This window comes from Ananas comosus, linkage group 25 (assembly GCF_001540865.1).
Source record: "Ananas comosus cultivar F153 linkage group 25, ASM154086v1, whole genome shotgun sequence".
NCBI classification, from domain to species: Eukaryota; Viridiplantae; Streptophyta; class Magnoliopsida; order Poales; family Bromeliaceae; genus Ananas; species Ananas comosus.
In genome coordinates, this window is record NC_033645.1 from 2,574,528 (window position 1) to 2,595,385 (window position 20,858).

The 20,858-nt window shown below is 32.6% G+C and overlaps 2 protein-coding genes across 3 annotated transcripts; both read left to right on the forward strand.

The window, feature by feature from the left end:
- LOC109728964 (protein DMR6-LIKE OXYGENASE 1) lies at window positions 3,541–8,249 on the forward strand. Of its 2 annotated transcripts, XM_020259537.1 has the most exons (5): window positions 3,541–4,034; window positions 4,122–4,369; window positions 7,032–7,176; window positions 7,252–7,350; window positions 7,666–8,249. In XM_020259537.1, exons 1-5 carry the CDS (start codon window positions 3,750–3,752, stop codon window positions 7,945–7,947), a joined length of 1,059 nt encoding a protein of 352 aa, XP_020115126.1. In that variant the 5' UTR covers window positions 3,541–3,749; the 3' UTR covers window positions 7,948–8,249. The 2 variants fall into 2 exon arrangements, with proteins under 2 accessions (XP_020115126.1, XP_020115125.1); XM_020259536.1 differs by having other exon boundaries at window positions 3,542–4,034; window positions 7,032–7,350.
- On the forward strand, window positions 19,022–19,755 carry LOC109728969 (cyclin-dependent protein kinase inhibitor SMR1-like). The gene has a single exon (XM_020259541.1). The coding sequence runs from the start codon at window positions 19,154–19,156 to the stop codon at window positions 19,505–19,507; it is 354 nt and encodes a 117-aa protein (XP_020115130.1). The 5' UTR covers window positions 19,022–19,153; the 3' UTR covers window positions 19,508–19,755.

The following is a 20,858-nucleotide window of genomic DNA, read 5'->3' on the forward strand; positions in this document are numbered from 1 at the left end:
AATAATCATACCACATAAAATGATAAAATTAAATTGCACTTTTAATTATATGTAACCAAATAAATTATTTATATTTGCAGTGTTTCTACTACATTCAACCAAATAAAATATATATAATTATAATTACTATATTTTTAACTATATGCATTTATAATTATATTGTATTGCTTATTATATCCAACCAAACAGTAACAATATAGAGGAAAAATTCTGTATTGCGGTCCATATACTGGTATTCCCAAAACTCAAACCTAGATATTAAAATATACATATGTTGCTCAACACATAGTAAAAGAGTTCTAAAAATTATTATTTATTTTTTAAAAAAATTAAAATGTTGCAGATCATATTTTACTTTTTATCTTTAATTTATGGTCTCTTTAATATTTATGGTGTCTATGCTCGGGTCTTTGAGATCCTCGTGTATAGACCTTGTTGCATCGAGCAAGTTCTTCAACGATAAGAGTCAAATTAGGAAACTTATCAAGACCGTTGAGCGATAAATGGTTTAGGTTTGGAATAGTCTCCAATGTGAGACAGCGTGATCAGACATTTATACAACTTTAATTTTCGAGCAATGACATGATAGATTATAAATCACGCAATCTTGCATTATGAATTTTATTGTCATTAAGTTTTTGTACAAGGACACCTGATTGACATGTTAACCGCACACGTGGTATATAGTAAGGTTTTTCTTTTTTTCTTTTTCGACGGAGATCAAGAGACGGGAAATGTTAAATGCAACTCAATTTTTTTAGGAATTCTATATTATCACACTTGCATTATGTTATTAATAACAAATCAATCATATTTTTTTCTTTTCAAATAAAAGTACAATAAAAATATTTTTTTACAATCATGATGGGACATATACTTCTAAAAAGAGACATTTGATTGGTTTGTTACGTTCTGTCGCCAATATAACTGTTGCATTCTAGATTTTTTTCTTTTTTTATTTATTTTTTTTTGTGTGGCTGTGGAGAGCTGATTAGGTTCCCTCATTCAATTGAAGTTCGTACATAAAAAATTACATATGTTGACTCTGTCTCTTAAGAAAAAAACTTGAAAGGGCTATTTTATATATTCCCCATAATGTGGTTTCTATATATCTACACTTTTCATTTTTCCGGAAAAAAAGACAAAAAAAAAAACCTTATGAGTTTAACCTGATAGAAATAAATAACTTGCACCTTATGTACGGATTAGTTTTTTTTTAATCAAATTTAAGCCTATCACACCAAGCCGAATTAAGGTTCAAATTTTTTATGTTTAATTTTAATATTAATGATTAGATTTATAAAGTCTAATTGCTATTCACTAAGCTAATTGAATCTTACCAAATTCGATGAATCTTATCTGATTCTATTAAACACTTATTTGAGGACACTACTTCTAGTAAATATTTAAAAGGGAGGGATATGATTGGTTTCTTAATTTTTAGTTAGAAATGTAGCAAGGCCCCACTTCGATCATTTTTGTTAGAAATCAACTCAGTTAAAAATATAAAGTATTTAGGTTTTGAATTTGGAACATCGAATATCAATTATTAAGTTTTTAACCAACTGTGCTCGGCATGTTCAGTTATGGTTGGTATTATGTTAAGCATGTTGAGTCATGAACATTGATCTATATATTGGCCATGTTAAAAAAGGTTTTTATTGTTCTTACTTGTGTATTGTATGATTTACCTACTCGCTCTCTCTCTTCTCTCTCTCTCATAAATGGCTCGAAGTAAAGTCAAACAATAAATGGCCATGTCCCAAGCCCAAGGAATTAAATTTGTTGGTTTTTTTTAGATCTTGGATCAGAGGCCAACCCAGTAATGAATTGTTTCCCATAAATGTGGACAATAGATAAATTTAATCCTTTTTTTAGCCGCCTCAATTTTTTATTGTGCATGCGTAGTGGATTGTAAACGGTGTTTAGGTCAATCGGTATCTGAATTTGGAGCCAATCCAAGTTTTTTTTTTTTTAGTTCAACAAGAAGTGTATCCTTGCTAAAAGTTCTCAATAAATTGGGTTAATTTTTGTGATTAGATTTTACTTGATCAAGTTCAAGAAATTCGGCGAAATAATCTATATATATATTGACCTTTTCTTTTGATAAGATTAACGGAGAATTCTACTTGTTGAACTCAATAAAATTAAATGATGTCGAACACAGGGGATGTCTCTACTATGGCATTACTAAAAGTTGATTTAGTATTTAGAATAAAATAGAAATATTTTTTCGGCGTATCAGATTCCTGAAATGTTAGTTAAAAAATCATACAAAAGAGTTTCATGCATATGGCCTCATACTTTTTGTGCACGAGCTCTTTTCCCCATTCCTTACTTTATATAGCATTCCCACATCGCAAAATATTCACCTTTAATCATGATCCATTATCTAAATTAATTAGCATTACATATATATATATATATATATATATATATATATATTAACACGAAGGGATACTCCTTATCTCACCAAGCACATGTGGAGGAGGCAGTTTTGTACTTGTCCTCATTTGTACAATAAAAATTTGCACTCGTCCTACTCAGTACAACAAACTTTTATTTTATGTTTTACTTTTTTTTTATTTTAAACATGTGAATAATTTTTTTAAAAAGTCAGCTCCTCTTAACATTACATTTATTATTATTATTATTATTATAAAGAATGAAAAGCGTTCGTCAATCTAGGTGCAACGACAGCGGTGGAGCGAAAAATAGAAATTATAGTGAAAAAATTATTACCATTATTATTATTATTATTTACTCAAATTATTTATAAAGGTGGAATCTCTACTTTTGGACACGTGTCAAAACGAAACGTTCTTATGCGTGTTTGCCGTTGTGGTGCGTTCCAGGGGATCGGGCCAACGATTTTGAGTCCGCGCTCATCCGGCGTGGCGGGCTCGTGGGTCTGACCAAGTGACGGGTCAACGGATCCACGTCGCTCACGCAAAATACGAAAACTATTCCCCGCACCCGGTCCATCCGTACACCCGTGCACAGCCAAGTTATTCGGCCTAGATTATCTCTCATCCATCTTATCTCTACTTTCAATCTCGTTGATTTATGAATTACTATTTTCTTCTTAAAAAAAATTGAATGACAGTGATTGTTGGGTATATGCTTCAATCTATATAATTTTATAAATATAGAGTACGAGGCTAACCTTCCGTCCATTTCTGATGGGTGAAAGTTGAGAGGCTAAGAAGGATTTCGCTATAAGTAGATTGAAAAATATCCTCCAAAGCAAAATTTAATAAGAACTACTACATATTTTATTCTAGTGTAGTTTTCCTTCGATTTTTTTTTTTTTTTGAAGCCCCAGCTGCCTCATCTCATAATCAAGTTCATATCCTAAATGAATAAAACGGTAGCATGCTATCTTTTCTCAAAAAAAAAAAAAATTATTTTCATCCTAACACACGGATAAGAATGCATCGGGTGCATAGAATAGTTCACACTTCCGGGAACCAAATGCCGGGTTTTTAAGAAAGCCCTTTATCTCTTTTAATTATGCTCTCAACCCCCCTCCTCCACTCGAACTCCTATATATACCTCTGATCACCTTCACCATTCCCACCCAATCTCCTCGGCACATTTATGGTTAATTCCTCACCCATCTCTCCACATCAAACCAAAATAAAACCCCTACTATTAGTTCTCCATCTTTTAGCATTTCTCTGCGATTAGCTATTCCCTATTCAGTCTCTCTCTCTCTCTCTCCCTGGCGTTGGCGTGAGATTGCGGAAATGGCAATGGATTTAGAAGCGGAGGGGGAGAAGAAAGAGGAGGCGGCGGAGCGGCAGTACATGGAAGGGGTGAAGCAGCTTTGCGAGAGCGGCATCAAGAAGGTGCCCAACAAGTACATCTTGCCAGCCTCGGAGCGTCCTCGGGTGAACGGACGGCGCGATACCGCCGCTCAAAACCTCAGTCTCAAGCTGCCCGTCATTGATCTCTCTCTGTTGCACTCGAAAGACCACGCATCGGTTATTCAGTCCTTGGAAAAGGCCTGCGAGGAGTACGGATTCTTTCAGGTACTACGTTTGTTGAAGTGCTATTTGAATAGAACTATTTTTAATATTTTTAAAAAAAAACTACTTCTCACTGTATGAAGTTTATAGATAGTGAACCACGGCATTCCGATCGAGGTTATAAGGGATATGGTCGGCGTCGTGAGGAGATTCTTCGAGCTTCCGTTTGAGGAGAGATCAAAGTATATGTCGTCCGACATACGAAATCCAGTTAGGTACGGGACGAGCTTCAACCAAATGAACGACAAAGTGTTTTCTTGGAGAGACTTCCTGAAACTCAGCTGCCATCCTATCTCCAGCGCTCTCCCGTTTTGGCCTTCTTCTCCTGCAGACTTAAGGTAGCGCTCGCAGTACATATTAACTATTTTATTTATTGATTATGATAGATCAATTTAATAAAAAAAAATAATTTATATTATTCTATTATACGCACACTCATAAAAAAGATAATAAAAAAAAGCAACAATTGAAATATTACCCATTAATGATTGTTTAGGAAACAGTACAAAAATAGCCCTATCAAACAAAAAGTAGGGTTGGTCTATAGAGCAGGGTTTCTATACTTTTATGAGTATAGAGCACTTCGTACTCATAAGTTATTTTAGATGTTGGGATTTTCAAATCAACGATCCACACCGTTAAATATGATCTAGAGTATTTAAAACTTCTAGAAAATAAATGTCATAATTTTTTGAAATCATTATAAATTCATCAAGCGGGTATAAAATGAACGGTCAAAATCGAACGACACCCTAAAAATGGATGATCGGATCATTCAATTTAAAACCGGAGTTATTGATCTTTATTTAGGTAGTGAATAAAATTTTCTATAAAAAATTCAACCTATTCCGATTCTTTTTCACTGTTAAAATAACAAATATCTCATACCGGTCGTTAAAAATTGTCAATTTTGTGAGCTTTTGATCGTAAGGTAAATGATATCAAAAAATTATAAAATTTNAAATAACAAATATCTCATACCGGTCGTTAAAAATTGTCAATTTTGTGAGCTTTTGATCGTAAGGTAAATGATATCAAAAAATTATAAAATTTAATTTCTAAAAGTTTTAAATGCTCTAGATTATATTTAACAGTATGAATCGTTAATTCGAAAGTTCTATCAACGAAAACAACTTATGAGTACGAAGGCAATCGTACTCATAAGAGTATAGTAGCCGAACTCTTGGCCTATATACCATATATATGATCGTGTGAGCGTTGCACACTGAAAAGCCTTTATAGGTGGAAACTGGGGTGGGTAGTTTGATAATTTCTATGTACGCACCTAGATTTGGTCGGTTTTTAAGTTTCCTGTAACTCATTAATTTTTGTCCCCTTCATTTAGTAGAGTAGCAGTTCCTCTACGACACAGGAGCCAGCTTTTATTGGAAGCATATATATATATTTCTCTCTTTAAGTTGTTCAAGCTTTAACCACCTTAATTTTCTTTCCATTTAAACTCTATCTCTCTCTTGTTTCAATGGTTCAGATAAGTAATTTACCACCTCTTTTAAATTCTTAATATTCTTTTATACAATATATATATGTGGATTCAAGTTGTTTTCTTTTTTCTTTTTTTTTTTTGTGTGCGCACGCACACCCTAGAAGCGAAAAAAGTAATTAAATTCCTCCAAACAGATGTGCTGAAGCCAACTCATCAGAGCCAAGTCATAGTCAGTTGTGGGTAATATGGTGATAGAAGTCGACTGCACAGAACCAAACTCACAACTTTATACATAAATAAATATAATATATTTTAAAATACTATTGATAAATCAGTATTAATATAAATATTATAATTTATTAATGAAGATTTGCTTTTTTTTGAAGTTAATATCTTAATTTTAATTTCATATTTAAAATTTGAAAGTTTAAACCACAACAGTTAGTTGTTATATGTTTGGAAGAGTGAAAAATCAACCATAGTACAATGAGATGTATTATTAAAGTACCCATAGTTAGTATCTAATAATTTATGAGTGAGTCCTTCTTACTTTAGCTTTTTGGACTCCATATCTTACTTAGATCTTCATGTTCCATATAAGGACTACACTTTTGGGTACCCTCTACTGTACCCTTAGTATTATATATATATATATATATTAAATTAAATTCGGATAAATTTAACGGTAAAAAATTTGATAGTACCAAATATTTCATGCTATTAATAATATTCCAGCCGAATTCTATATATATATATATAAAATTAAACTCAGGTAGCTAAACGAGTCGCTACTACATGTTGTGCCAACTAAGATATAGAGAAGTAGTTAGTACATCATTAAATTATTTAGGCCTTTTTCGCTATCATATTTATTTTTTGTTTTCATAATAAAATTTTGTATATTAAAAAAAATTGTAGGAGCAAACAGCGAATTATTTGTAAATTTTTCATCCAAAGTAACATTTACTCAGCAACAAAAAAGATATTTATAAATAAATTTTTTTAATTTTTTTTTTAAACATGTAGCCATCTATCACTCAACCTGATGCATAGTAAGCTAAGGGACAATAACAATACCCCAAATAAAAAAAAAAAAATCCAGCACTTCACATTATATAAAATTAATATTTTTTTAAAAAAATGACAACGATGCCGAAATTTTACCAGAAATTAGTAAATAAAGTTTGCACTCACTGTACCATAAGATGTATAATTTGACTCGATCAAATTGAGTGGTTTCATTTGGAAAAATTAGTATAGTTATTTAATTCTTCAATTTGAAAAATTTCAATCCTAATTAAAAGGGTAGCTGAATTTTGAGCAAATCAAAGATTAAATAAAAACACCGTATAGATTCGGTCGCTTAATTTGATCTTTGCGTGATTTCAACTTTGACCCACGTGAGAATTCGAGTTGTGGATCGAGTCAACTATATGGGAGAGTTTTGGACCACAACGTACATTTTTATTGTGAAAATGTTTATTTGGACCATAATTAGCCCCTGCTTAATTAAATTAAACTTATTGAATTAACCCTCCTTTATTAATCTAATGCAGGGACAAAGCACTTTTATATGTCAAGGAAATGAAGAGTTTGTTCATGGATCTGATGGAAGCGATTTTGGAGACTCTAGGAGTGAACCGTGGCGTGCTCGAAGAATTTAGAACTGGATCGCATATCCTTGTAGCGAATTGTTATCCGGTGTGCCCCGAACCGGGACTTACCCTCGGAATGCCGCCCCATTCTGACTATGGCTTCCTCACTCTTCTCCTCCAGGACGACGTCGAGGGGCTACAAATCCAGCACGGCGACGAATGGGTCACCGTCGAGCCAGTCCCTGACTCTCTTGTCGTAAACATCGGCGATCATTTTGAGGTAGTTAAAGTTACTTAAATTTAAAGCTTTTACTTTTGGGTTTAGAATATCATTTCAATTTTTCGCTCTAGTTAGGAGTACTTATTCCCTCAACATTAATTGCGCTCTCAAAAGTCTAAATTTATTGGTTTTGAAACACGAGTGTTGCTCTCATGATAATTAATTAAGCATTTTCCTAACCATTTTGTTCCTTACAATTGGAGGGTATATTTTCAAAATTTCTAGTTAAATATTTCGGATTGAACAGTTATTTTAGAAATCGGGCCAATGAACAAATTCATAGTCCTAAATCGGAATTCGATCTTTGAATCTCAGATATTCAGTAACGGGAGGTACAAGAGCGTTCTCCACCGAGTGTTGGTCAACCCTGCGAAGCTCCGAATCTCCGTCGCATCCCTCCACAGTCTCCCCATCGAGCGCGTCGTCGGGCCCTCCCCCGACCTTGTCGACGACGACGACAACCCGCGGCGTTACATGGACACGGACTTCGCCTCGTTCCTCGATTACATCGCCTCGTGCGAATCGAAGCACAAGAACTTCCTCGAGTCAAGGAGGTTGACTCCTGGCAAGGCCCTCCCTGATAGTCAACCAATTTGACTTCTGATTCCCTCGCCAAAAAGGCGTTGACAATTTGAGCATCGTATTTTTGGGCTATTTAAATATTCCGACAAATTAATTGAGACTACGTCATCATCACCATCATCCTCCTTTTCAAATTATTCAACCACTCAATTGTAGGAGATAAGATCCGTATAGTATGTACGTAGAAAGGAGAGAGTAAGGGATAAAAATATATCTATAATTAATTATACTTGCGGTTGGAATCCTTTTAATTATCTTTGTAATATATAGAAATAGGTATATAAATTAAAGATTGACCTTTAGCTTTTATTTATTTATTTATTTCGGAACAAGTATGATGATTTATGGAGTGGTTTCATAGAGATAGGTGGATCATCATAAAGGCCGTAGACAAGACCACCATTATAAATCAATGCTAGTACTATAGGATATTACTAAATAAGAGTAATGATCACACATGTGCCTAATCAATTTAGTTAGCAATATTAATGATTAAAATCAAAACTATTACCTGCAACAATTAGGCTAATTAACTCGCTTTCCTAAATATAAAATGTACCATATATGATTGCAGCAAACGTACGTAACCAAATGTGTCATAATATGTGTCAGGCTAATTTATCAATAATATTCAGAGATATTTTTGGATGTATACAAAACATTAATTAATCTAAACATAAATTTTCACTATACATTAGTATAAGTATATTGTGCTTTATTATAAAAGTACACGGCGGAAAAGAAAACATAAAAAACATTCATTTCTTACAAAAGTAAGCATTAAAGGAGTCAACTCCCAAGGAAGCTTCCTTATACTGGAAATGATGGAAATGTTTTCCAAGTTATTTATTTCTCTTTAAAAAACTAATAGAATGGAAATTCTTAGTTGACTTTTTAAAGTCTTTAAAAAAAAAAAAAAAAGTTTATCACACTATTTGACGCACCATTCAAACCAAGGTTCAACTAGGGCAGGCTACTTAGGAAGTTTCATTGAAATGGCAGTAGTGAAGAAAAGCCAAGGAAATGCTGTGTTATTTTTATTAAAATTAAATTAATTAAGTCAAACCTTTTCAAGATATGCTATAAAAAGAACCAATAATTGATCTCATTTTGCGTAAAATCATCGACACGTTCTTTGCTACTATAATAGTTAACTAATAGTGTCATATTAGGAATAGTAATCATATGGTGGCCTGTTTGGTTGGATCGATGCAGTTATTAATATAATATAGTTGAAGATGTATGCGTTTGAAAATAAAACAGTTACAACTACTATATCGTATTTGACTGGATGTTGTAGAAAGCATTGTAATTAAAATAATTTATTTGGTACAAAGTTTTACTACTTTATACATATGGGATGGTGAGATTATTATAATGTAGAATAAAATATATTTTCTGTTTAAGAGATTAATAGGAAGGTAAGATTATCTTTTATTCAAAGTTATTTTCTCCAACTGCTTCAGCAGCTAATACGGAGATAATTCGAACTACTGTGTTTTAGCCTACTCGTCCAACTTCCACAGTAGCAATTTAATTAAGACAACACTGAATTTGAAATTACATGCAACGAACTAGGCCCTTATACTAGATAGAAAAAAGAATCATGACCCCGACCTGTATGTATATAATATATATTACCATTAATTTTATGTTTTAGTATTTCTAATTATTTGAGCTCTTTAACATATGTTTAACTCCCCTCAAAATATGTACATTTAAGTTTTCTCCAATTACTCTAAAGAATCTTTTGAAATTGAAAAGAGTCACCGCATTAACTTAAACATATGTTGTAGACGTTGAAAATGTTGATGAGAGCAAGCATTATATTCATACAATTAAGTTAAAAACAAATATGTATGTATATATATATATATATATATATATACACAAAGCTAATAGGAATGGGGGAAGTATTAATCATCCATTTAATATACAAATTTGAACTCATGTTTGAAAGAGGAAAATTTAATAAAATATTCACATGGCCTATCTATATCGGGAGAATGGGGACCAATCTATTTTGTACTGCTACTGCAAAATAGTACCTATATTGACTTTTCTCATGCATTTATTTTTTGTACATATATTAATTGTCCACAATAATGCACTACTATGCTTGGCGCCTTCAATATGGGGGCACTCTTGTAGCCATAGTATTACCAGCTATTTGTAGATCTTCGTGGTCCCAAGAGTATCTTATTCCAGATTCACGCTTGGATTTGCAACAGCGCATATATATATATATATATATTGATTCGGAATACTATCGATAGCAAATCGGCTCCGTTTGCCACGTATTTATTTTCAATGATGGAGCCTCCAAATCGACGATCGACATCGGTGAACATGATCTATACCACTTAAAGTATCTAGAAATCAAATTTCATGCTTTTTAGATATTATTCTCTTGTCCATCAGGTGGGCGCAAAAATGAACAGCTGAATATGAATATTCTCTAAAAAGTGATGATAGAAATTTTATAATCAAGATCGAGAGTATAAATCTTGTTTTAAATAGTTTAAAAAATTTTCTAACTAAAATTCAATTGATTTGAATAGCTCTACACCGTTAAACGTGAAAACACCTTATATCTACCATTAAAATTACAAATTTTAAAACCCTTTGATCATTAGGTCGATGATATCGAAAAGATTTGAAATTTAGTTTCTAAATACTTCAAGTGGTATAAATTATGTTCAACGGTGCCAATCGTCGATTCGGAGGCTCCATCATCGAAAACAAATGGGTGGCAACGGAGCCCGTTTGCTACCGATAGCCTTCCAGCTCAACTCTATATATATATATAATATATATTATATATATATATAGTATATATATATATATATATATATATAATTGAACTGGGTTACTATCGGTAGTAAACTGCTCGGTTTACTACTGATTTGTCTTTTGATGATAGAGCTCCAAATCGACGATCGGGCACCGTTAAACATGATTAAACCATTTAAATATTAGAAAATAATTCTCATGATTTTTTGGTATCACTACTGAACGATCAAAGATCACAAAGATCTATAATTTAATGGCCGATATGGTGCGTTTGCGTCGTCTTAACAGTATAGAAGGTTTAAATCACTAAATTTTTTTAGAAAATTCTTTAAACTATTTCAAATAAGATCTAGAACTCTAGATCTCAATATGAAAAATTAGTATCATCCATTTTGAAGGATCATTATTCAAGGCATTCATTTTTGTTAACTTGATGACAAGAGAACAATATCGAAAAATGTGTGAAATTTGATTTCCAGATAGTTAAATAATTTAGATAATGTTAACGTGCGCGCATCATCATTTGATAGCTCTATCATCGAAAGCAAATCGGGTAGTAAAACGAGCGTTACTACCGATATGTCATTCTAACGCTATCAAACTCTTTCTCTCTCATCTCCACGGCAATTTCTCTCGTCTCCTCTCTCTCCTCTCTCTCTCTCTCGTTCCTCTCTCTCTCTATTATATATATATATATATATATATGGTCCGTGCTACTACTACTATTATGAGTAGATCGCCTCTCTACTCATAATGTGTTTTCGATGAAGAGCTTTCGAATACGACGATCCACACGTTAAACGTTATTTACAGTATTAAACTTCTAGAATACAAATTTATGAATTTTTCGAAGTCATTTACCTTATGATCAAGAGGTCACAAATTTGCATTTTTAACAGCCGTATGGGATAACATTGCTAGTTAACGGTGTAGAAAAATCAAAATTTGTTGAATTTTGATAGAAATTCTATCACATACTAGATAAAGTCAATAACTTCGATCATTTGAATTAAGGATCCGAATCATCTTTTTAGACGTCGTTCGATTTAGACGGCATTCATTTTATAACCCACTTGATGCTTTATTATGAGTTGTCGAAAATTTAGCTAAATTATTGTTCTAGAAGTTCTAATATGATCTCTGATCATATATTTAACGAAAAGAGTGGAATCGTCGATGTCGGAAGCTCTAATCATTGAAAACAACTATAGTACGAGAAGCTCAATACTCATAAATAGTATAATAGCCATGGCCTATATATATCATATATAATATGATATACTATATATAGCGAGAGAAAGAGAGAGAGAAAGAGAGAAGAGAGAGAGAAGCTGGAGCTATACTAATGATAGCAAAACGTCATTCTTCTATCAATTTAGATCTTTGGATCAACTCTTTTAATAATTTCTAATCATTTGATTAAATACACACTAATAAACAGTGGGGACGACTCACCCATAGGGGACCACTCACTCTAATTGACTAATATCATCTCCTATCCTAACAATTTCTCATTCAAAGTTAAAAAAATTTGATAGTAAAAAAGAGTTTTTGCTATATATATATATATATATATTATATATATATATATATCAATGAATTTAGGCTACTATATGAATTTGTAGTACGAGGAACTCCCGTACTATAGGTTGTTTTCGATCTTAGGGCGTTTCAATTTAACAGATCCCACACAGCTAAATATGAGCTACAGCAGGTATATGAAAGTTCTAAGAAAAAAAATTTTAGTTTTTTTTTGATAATCGTTTACTTATGAAATAAATATTGTAAAAAATAGACGGTGCGAACTAAATACTCTTTAAAAAATTTGAGCACCTAGACTTTTTAAATCAAGATTCAAGAAGTGTAACGCTAATCTATATAGTTTAAAAGAATTTTCTATCAAAAACATTTGACAAAAATTAGATTATAGCTACAACGTTATCTCACAAACCTCGTCATAATATGCCATTGAAAGTTGAAATTTTGAAATGTTTGATCATAAAGTAAACTATGGCGAAAAAATAATAAATTTTTATTTCTTAGAAAACTTTAAATACCTAGATAGTTTCTAACGGTGTGATCATTGATTTGAATGCCCAAGATCGAAAAAACATACTAATAAGTACGCGAGCTCCCGACTATAAATGTATAGTAGCGACTCTTATTAATATAAGTAAAATAACTAGTATATATATAATATATATTATATATATATATAGTATATATATATATATATATATATATAATTGAACTGGGTTACTATCGGTATAAACTCGCTCAGTTTACTACGATTGTCTTTTAGATAGAGCTCCAAATCGACGATGCGGCACGTTGAACATGATCTAAACCATTTAAATATTAGAAAATAATTCTCAGATTTTTGGTATCACTAACTGAACGATCAAAGGATCACAAAAATACTATAATTTTAATGGCCGATACTGGTGCGTTGCATCGTTTACAACATATAGAAGGTTTAAATCACTAATTTTTTAGAAGAATTCTTTAAACTATTTAAATAAGATCTTAGACTCTAGATCTCAATATAAAAATTAAATATCAATCATTTTTGAAGGAATCAATTCAAGCGCATTCATTTTGTTAACTTGATGACAAGAGAACAATATCGAAAAATGTGTGAAATTTGATTTCCAATAGTTTAAATAATTTAGATAATTGTTAACGGTCCCGACATCATTTGATAGCTCTAATCATCGAAAGCAATCGGTAGTAAAAGAGCCGTTACTAGCCGATAGTATTCTAAAGCAAAACTCTCTCTCTCATCTCCGACGAGACAACATCTCTCTCTCTCTATCTCTCTCTCTCTCTCTCGTCCCTCTCTCTCTATATATATATATATATATATATAATGGTCCGTGCTACTATACTATTATGAGTACGATCGCCTCTCTACTCATAATTGTTTTCGATGATAGAGCTTTGCGAATACGACGATCCACACCGTTAACGTTATTTTACAGTATTAAAACTTCTAGAATCAAATTTTATAATTTTGCGAAGCAATCATTTACCTTATGATCAAGAGGTCAACAAATTTGCATTTTTAAAGCGCGGTATGGGATAACTTCTAGTTAACGGTGTAAAAGAATCAAAATTTGTTGAATTTTTGATAGAAATTCTATTCACTACTAGATAAAGTCAATAACTTCCGATCTTTGAATTGAAGGATCCGAATCATACTTTTTTAGAACGTCGTTCGATTTAGACCGTTCATTTTAATAACCCACTTGATGGCTTTATTATGAGTTCGAAATTTACTAAATTATTGTTCTAGAGTTTCAATTACTCTGATCAATATTTAACAAGAGTGGAATCGTTCAGATGTCGGAAGCTCTAATCATTGAAAACAACTTATGAGTACGAGAGCTCCAATACTCATAATAGTATAATAGCCATGGCTCTATATATATATATATATATATATATACTATATATAGCGAGAGAAAGAGAGAGAGAAAGAGAGAGAGCAGAGAGAGCTGGGCTATATATGATGCAAAACGTCATTTTCTATCAATTTAGATCTTTGGATCAACTCTTTTAATAATTTCTAATCATTTGATAAATACAACTATAAATCAGTGGGGGACGACTCAACCCAAGGGGACCACTCATCTAATGACTAATGATCATCCACATATCCTACAATTTCTCATTCAAAAGTTAAAAATTTGATAGTAAAGAAGAGTTTTTGCTATATATATATATATATATATATATTATATATATATATATCATAGAATTTAGGCTACTATACTATTTGTAGTACGGGAACTCCCGTACTATAGTGTTGTTTTCGATCTTTAGGTGCGTTCAATTAACAGTCCACACGCGTTAAATATGATCTAGGGTATATGAAGTTCTAAGAAAAAAAATTTAGTTTTTTTGATAACTCGTTCTACATTAGTAAATAAATATGTCAAAATAGACGGTGGAATAAATACTCTTTAAAAAATTTGAGCATAGACATTTTTCAAATCAAGATCAAGAATGTTAACTTAATCTATATAGTTTAAAAGAATTTTCTATCAAAAAATTGACAAAAATTTAGATTATTCTACACCGTTATCCCAAACCTCGTCATAATAGCCATTGAAAGTTGACAAATTTGGAAATGTTTGATCATAAAGTTAAACTATGGCGAAAAAATATAAATTTTATTTCTAGAAAACTTTAAATACCTAGATCAGTTTCACCGGTGTGATATTGATTTGAATGCCCCAAAGATCGAAAACAAATACTATAAGTACGGGAGCTCCCGACTATAAATAGTATAGAGCCGACTCTATATATATATATATATATATATATAGTTGAAATCGCAATGCACCTCAAATTCATGAATTTGGTAGTGATGATGACTTTCTTGTAAAAGGATATTTTATTAACATGAGCGTCATTTCAAGAAGTCGGCAATGAGCTCAGGAATATATGTACGACTTTTGATGGAGACCCAAATCTATAACCTGATTGTTACTTAATAGCTCATTGAATCTGAATTTTATAACCTGAATTTGATAATTTGTGACAAAACAAGTTCAGATTGGTCGTACACTGGCACCCGTAAACAAACACACCTGGAAATATACAGAATCGTGTCAATAAAAGAAAAAAAAATCTTACAAAATTGGTGTTTGGATGAGTATTCCCAAAAATCTCATACGCAAATGTTTCGTTTATTTCATTTAAAAATAAACGAAGCTGGAAATGTGAATCAACTACGATTCAAACTTGGGATTTCGAATACTAACCACCAAATTCTTTGCCACTTGTTCTAAGGACGGTCAGTCTCATACACAAATGTTTTAGAAAGGTTATACACACATATACCAAGTCGTGTTATTATATATAATAGTTGGGGCAGTTCTTTATGTATATTCCTCTTGAAGTGCCTATTTTTTAGATATACTTTTAGAAAGTTTAAGTGATGAGATTTATCCCTCTAAAGTTTCAACTTCTTTCAAATACATTATTGAATTAAATTCGGTTAGTTTAGTGTTAAAAAGAGCCATTACCTTACTATAAAGCTATATTTGCTCTTTCAAATATGCTTCATAGAAATTAAGTTTTAAGTAATAAAATCTATCTTTCGCCGACCGTCCCTATAGAGCAAGTGGCAAAGGGCTGGGTGGTTGGTACCCGAGATCTAAGTTCGAATCCTAGTTGATTCACATTTCTAGCTAAGTTTATTTCTAAATGAAATAAACGAAGCGGGTAGCGTGCTACCTATCTCTCCCAAAAAAAATAAATAAAAAAAATAAAATAAAATCTATCTTTCTAGTATTCCAACTTCTTTGTAATGTACCATTCATTTCACGCGGAGGTTAGACTAAAGATAAAGTTAAATTAGGATACATACAGAATCTGGTAATGTAAGAGTGTATGTATAGAGAGAGAGTTAAAGAGAGAAGAAGAGAGTTGTGCTAAAATACTATTAATAGTATGATACTGTCTATTTTGTGATCATTGGTTGTTTAAGGTTAAGTGGGTGATTGATATGGTTGTAATAATCCAAGAGTAAAAAAGTGGATAGGGCGCATAGGTAGTTATTCCTCAATAGTTTGTGCACCAAAAAAAAAAAAAAAAAAAAAATAAAAAAAATAATCAAAGAGAGGGGGAGCTATAGGCCTTCTCTCTCTTTACACTAGTTAAAGCCCACTCCCACAAATTGGGCCAAACTGTAGTGGGCCGGACCAATCTATATGTAAGCCTGTGCAATACGGGCCAAATTTGTGTATTAGGCCCACTTATGATCTTTAATGGGTTTATCCGGAGCCTAACCTTCTAATTGATAAGTTTTTTTTTGTTTTTTTCCCCTCCCCAAAGGTAAAAATATGTAAGCAATTCCTTAAACAACAGAGCTGGATCACAGGCTTATAGAGTTTTGCAAAAAAAAAATAGCACAATTAATGCACAGAACTTAGCAAGTATACAATTATCCTCAAAACTAAATGTAACTAAAATATATAGACGGCGGTCTTCAAATCTATAAATTAGAACCAGCAAAGAGCAGGAGAGGAGACAAATTGGTCTCTCAAACAATCAAGTTCATTATCGATTATCAATGCTCAGAAAAGAAAAAAAAAAAATGAAATCCTCGAATCGTGCTTCTGATCAAGGTCCTTATCTTGATCCTCGATCTCAGAGGGAGAAGAAAGAAGGTAAACTTTGAAGCAAAATATCAGATGATTCTTCTTCTTCTTCTTCTTCTTCTTTTTTCAAAAAGTATTTTTTTCATGTTCTGTGTCACAAGAAATAGGCAGATTTTGTTTGGAACAAAGCTTTTGTAATGCATTCTCATTAGTTTGTTGGAAAAAAATTACTTGTTTTGGCTCAACCACATCCACCAAATCAGATTAGAAAAGAGAAAAGGGAGAAACAACCAAATATTTTGTTAGGTGAGAGCTTACATCTTAGCCAGATGCTACATATGACTTTTGAGCAAGGAAAAAGCTTAACGAGAATATTATAATCACTAATTAATAATGGTCAATGCCGATGAAAAAGTAGATAAATATTGTTGCATATCATGCAAGTAAATTCTTGGACTTACCTTTTCCCTTTATTTAGCAATTAACTAGCACATTTGAGATTGTGATTGTATCGTGCTACACATTCAATAATAATCTGTTATTCATCTCATCTTACTCTTCAATTAAAAAATAATTTATAAAATATGAAAAAAAACTGTTATATTCTGTGTGGTGGTTCATGGATGATGTGGTGGATTAGGTCCAGCGAAACCTCCTCCAGGTAAATTTTTAAATGGTAACGGATAAAACGGTTAACGACCCTTAGGCATTTAATATACCCCAGTGGCATCCTATGCCCGTTGATTTATTGCTTGGGCCCACCACGATCAGATCGGACGGGTGTTCGTCTCCGGAGCCATCCCACATTCCCACTCTATCAAAGATGCCGAATATTTTTGATACCCTGGAGAAAGGGTATCCTATGTACCCTGTCGGAAAGAGTAAGTAATAACGGATACATTGAATCTAGTTAAATTTTCTGAAACTAGAGTTTTTGCAAAATTGTAATAAATGTTTAATATATTTATTCTATCAATAATAATAATAGTATTATAGCAATAATATTATTGTTTGAAATAAAAGAGTTTGAACTTTTTGATCAGTTCTACATAAGGCCAAAATGAACTTATGATTATAACTTAGAAGCTCAAATTTAAAGTTTGCAAATTGTAACCTTTTCATTGCTTTTAAGTGTTATGAATGCTTAATATTCCATCTTGACGAGCAAGATTGGTTTATAAAATGATCCGATCACCACGGCACGTAATATGATCGATCATCCTGTAAAACTTTACCATTTTGGAGTGTTAAATAGAAAACTTAAAAAACATATTTCATGTTGGCTTAGGAAAGACCAGCAAAATCTTGTTTCGTGGCAGAGAGCGGATTGCACCGAATCACAAGCGAAACCTGCGGACGTTGTTTGCTTATTTACTTTAAGTGATAACTAATTGTCCCCTCTTTCAATAGGTTGAGTTTTGAAATTGTGGTGACAGAAGAATTAATTTTTTAATTTTAAACAGAAAATACTTCAGCTATCCTAATAGAATATTATCTTTATAGAATATTAGTGTATTAATTAATATATTAGCTCAAAATGTTGGGGCAATGGCTTTGCATGTACCAGCTAGATGGGCCCAAATTAATGAGAAGTTCTACACTATCACGCTTGCACCTCGTCATCCGTAACAAGCCAATCACATTTCTTCTTTTCAAATAAACGTACAATAAAAATATTCTTTTACAATCATAATAGGACATATATCTTTAAAAGGATTTATTTGATTGGTTTGTGATGCCATGTCACTAATACACCCGGTGTATTCTAGAATTTTTCCAAATTAATGGAGGTACAACCAACTAGTTAAACGTCAATCTATTATGTCGCAAAAATAAGTAAAAAAAAAAAAAAAAAAAAAAAAAAAAAAAAAAAATTACAGAAAACTCACATGACCCTTGCATTAAAANGTCGCAAAAATAAGTAAAAAAAAAAAAAAAAAAGGAAAAAAGAAAGGAAATTAAAAAAGAAAAGGAGAAAGAGACACAGGAGATAAGGGTCATAAGGTAGCTTCTAAAGGGTCCCATTCCAGGAAAAGTAAAAAGGTTAAGAAAATCATCCTGGAATTTAACAAAGCAAACAGTAGAGAGAGACAGAGATAGGACCCAATAGTAGATAAGAAGATTAAAAGAGTAAACAAATAAAAAAAAAGGAAAAAGAAAAAGAATTAAAAGAATACAAATATAAGAAGAGCAAGAGACCAACCTAAACAACCCTTCTCTAACCCCTCTCTACCTTCTCTACTAAGCCTCTCCATCTCTCTCACCTCTTCATAAACACAAACAAAACACATACCATCCCCATTACACTCCCACAAACCATGTCGGCCTCTCCTGAGCTCGCTCTCCCGCCTATCGCGACCGCCCGATCGCATCCGGTTCAAGACCAGGGAAGGAACGACGCTTCACCGCCGACGGTCGACGGCGACGACAGCGGGGAGTGCCGCACGCCGACTGCAGAAGCGAGTAAGCTCCCCGTGGCCGCGCGAATTTGCCCGCCGGCCCCGCGGAAGCCCCGGAGGGTGGTGCTGTGCAAGAGAAGGCTTTCGGTGGATTTTGAGCTCATCAGTGTTGAAATGGAGGAGTTGGAGAATTTGTTTCGGGTAAACTTCGCTGGGAATTCGATTAACGAAAGAGATGTGAAGCGGAGGAAGATATGCATGTCATCCACTTGAAGATTAAAAAAGGTCAAACTTTTATTATGGTGATTTATAAGATATGATAGGTTCACGAACGTGTGTAAGATAGGGGTTTTTTTCTTTCTTTCTTTTTTTTTTTTTTGGTATTTTTGTTCTCATGTGGTATAGATATTTGTAACATTTAATTACTGAAGCAGTTGATAATGGAAGTTGCATGTTAATTAACTTAGTGCGTGGGATTTAGCAATGGAGAGGTGAGGATATATATATGATTGTGTTTAATTTGTTTTCTCCTTTGTGATGTGTGTTATAGCATGATCATCACACATGTTTTTTGTGTGGCCATCATGAAGCTGCTATAAACCCCTATATAACTATGTATTGTGGTGCTTAAAATGCAAGCTCACCGCGCTTCCAAAAATTATGCTCGAAATTTTTAAAACATTTTCAGAAAAATGTGCTAATTAAATTGCTTGCGTGAATTATTGCCCTTCCACTTGCTTGTTGCACTTTAAACCTGTTAATTAATTTGGTCTTGTTATAAGGTATATTGTTGTTTCATAATTAAGCTAATATATATTCAAGTAAGAGAACCACTCTTTTAACAGCATATATTCTCATTCCATTCGCATCTTGTCCAAGCAAAATCAAAAGTTTCAAGTTGGAGCTTTTGTTTCTAAGGGGCCAGCTTAATTAGAATTATAATTCTCTTTTCTTGTCACAGTATTAAGCTTAGAACTGTATATTTATTGAATACTCTATAAAATTTGTTATTGCTAATTAAGAACAAAAGAAAAAGCAGTATAAGAGAGAAGAGAGAGATGTAGAGAGAGGATGATGCATGGTAGGTGATGGGGAGGTGGGTGGGTTTTGGCGTTATGCGGATGGTCTCATATTGGGTGGATCGAGTACGTTTCGATCGCATTGAACGAACGAATGGAGAGGAGTAACGTGCACGACTCTCTTCTATCTTAATTTAACTTTCAATAATTAGAAACATTACGCACGTCCGATCTTTGACGAAGCTTTTATCAACTTTTACATGTTACTTTGTCCCCATCCATGCATTACTTACTCCATTAACACTCTATTTATATGTCTCCTCTCGTATTAATATTCAATATATCATCTTGGACGGCGCCTAGCTATAAACATATATTATTTTGTGCATTAAATAACGTCCTTTTAATTATTTGGTACGTGATTCATTTAATATAATACTAAAGAAGGTTTTACTTTTGTTGTTTTTTACCGCAGCGTGAACGTAGATGAGGTGGGGACTAAACTTAGTTGATGCTATATGTACAAACTGTTATACATACATTAATTTTATGTGACTTTTTTATCAAAATTTTCCAATATTAATATTTTGTGTAGTATATTTTTT

Excerpts from the sequence above, each read along its gene's own strand:
- LOC109728964 (XM_020259536.1), top strand. The coding sequence starts at position 3,750 with ATGGCAATGGATTTAGAAGCGGAGGGGGAGAAGAAAGAGGAGGCGGCG. Across the intron at positions 4,370-7,031 it reads TCTTCTCCTGCAGACTTAAG|GGACAAAGCACTTTTATATG; the intron begins GTAGCGCTCGCA and ends AATCTAATGCAG. Across the intron at positions 7,351-7,665 it reads ACATCGGCGATCATTTTGAG|ATATTCAGTAACGGGAGGTA; the intron begins GTAGTTAAAGTT and ends TTTGAATCTCAG.
- LOC109728969 (XM_020259541.1), top strand. The coding sequence starts at position 19,154 with ATGTCGGCCTCTCCTGAGCTCGCTCTCCCGCCTATCGCGACCGCCCGA.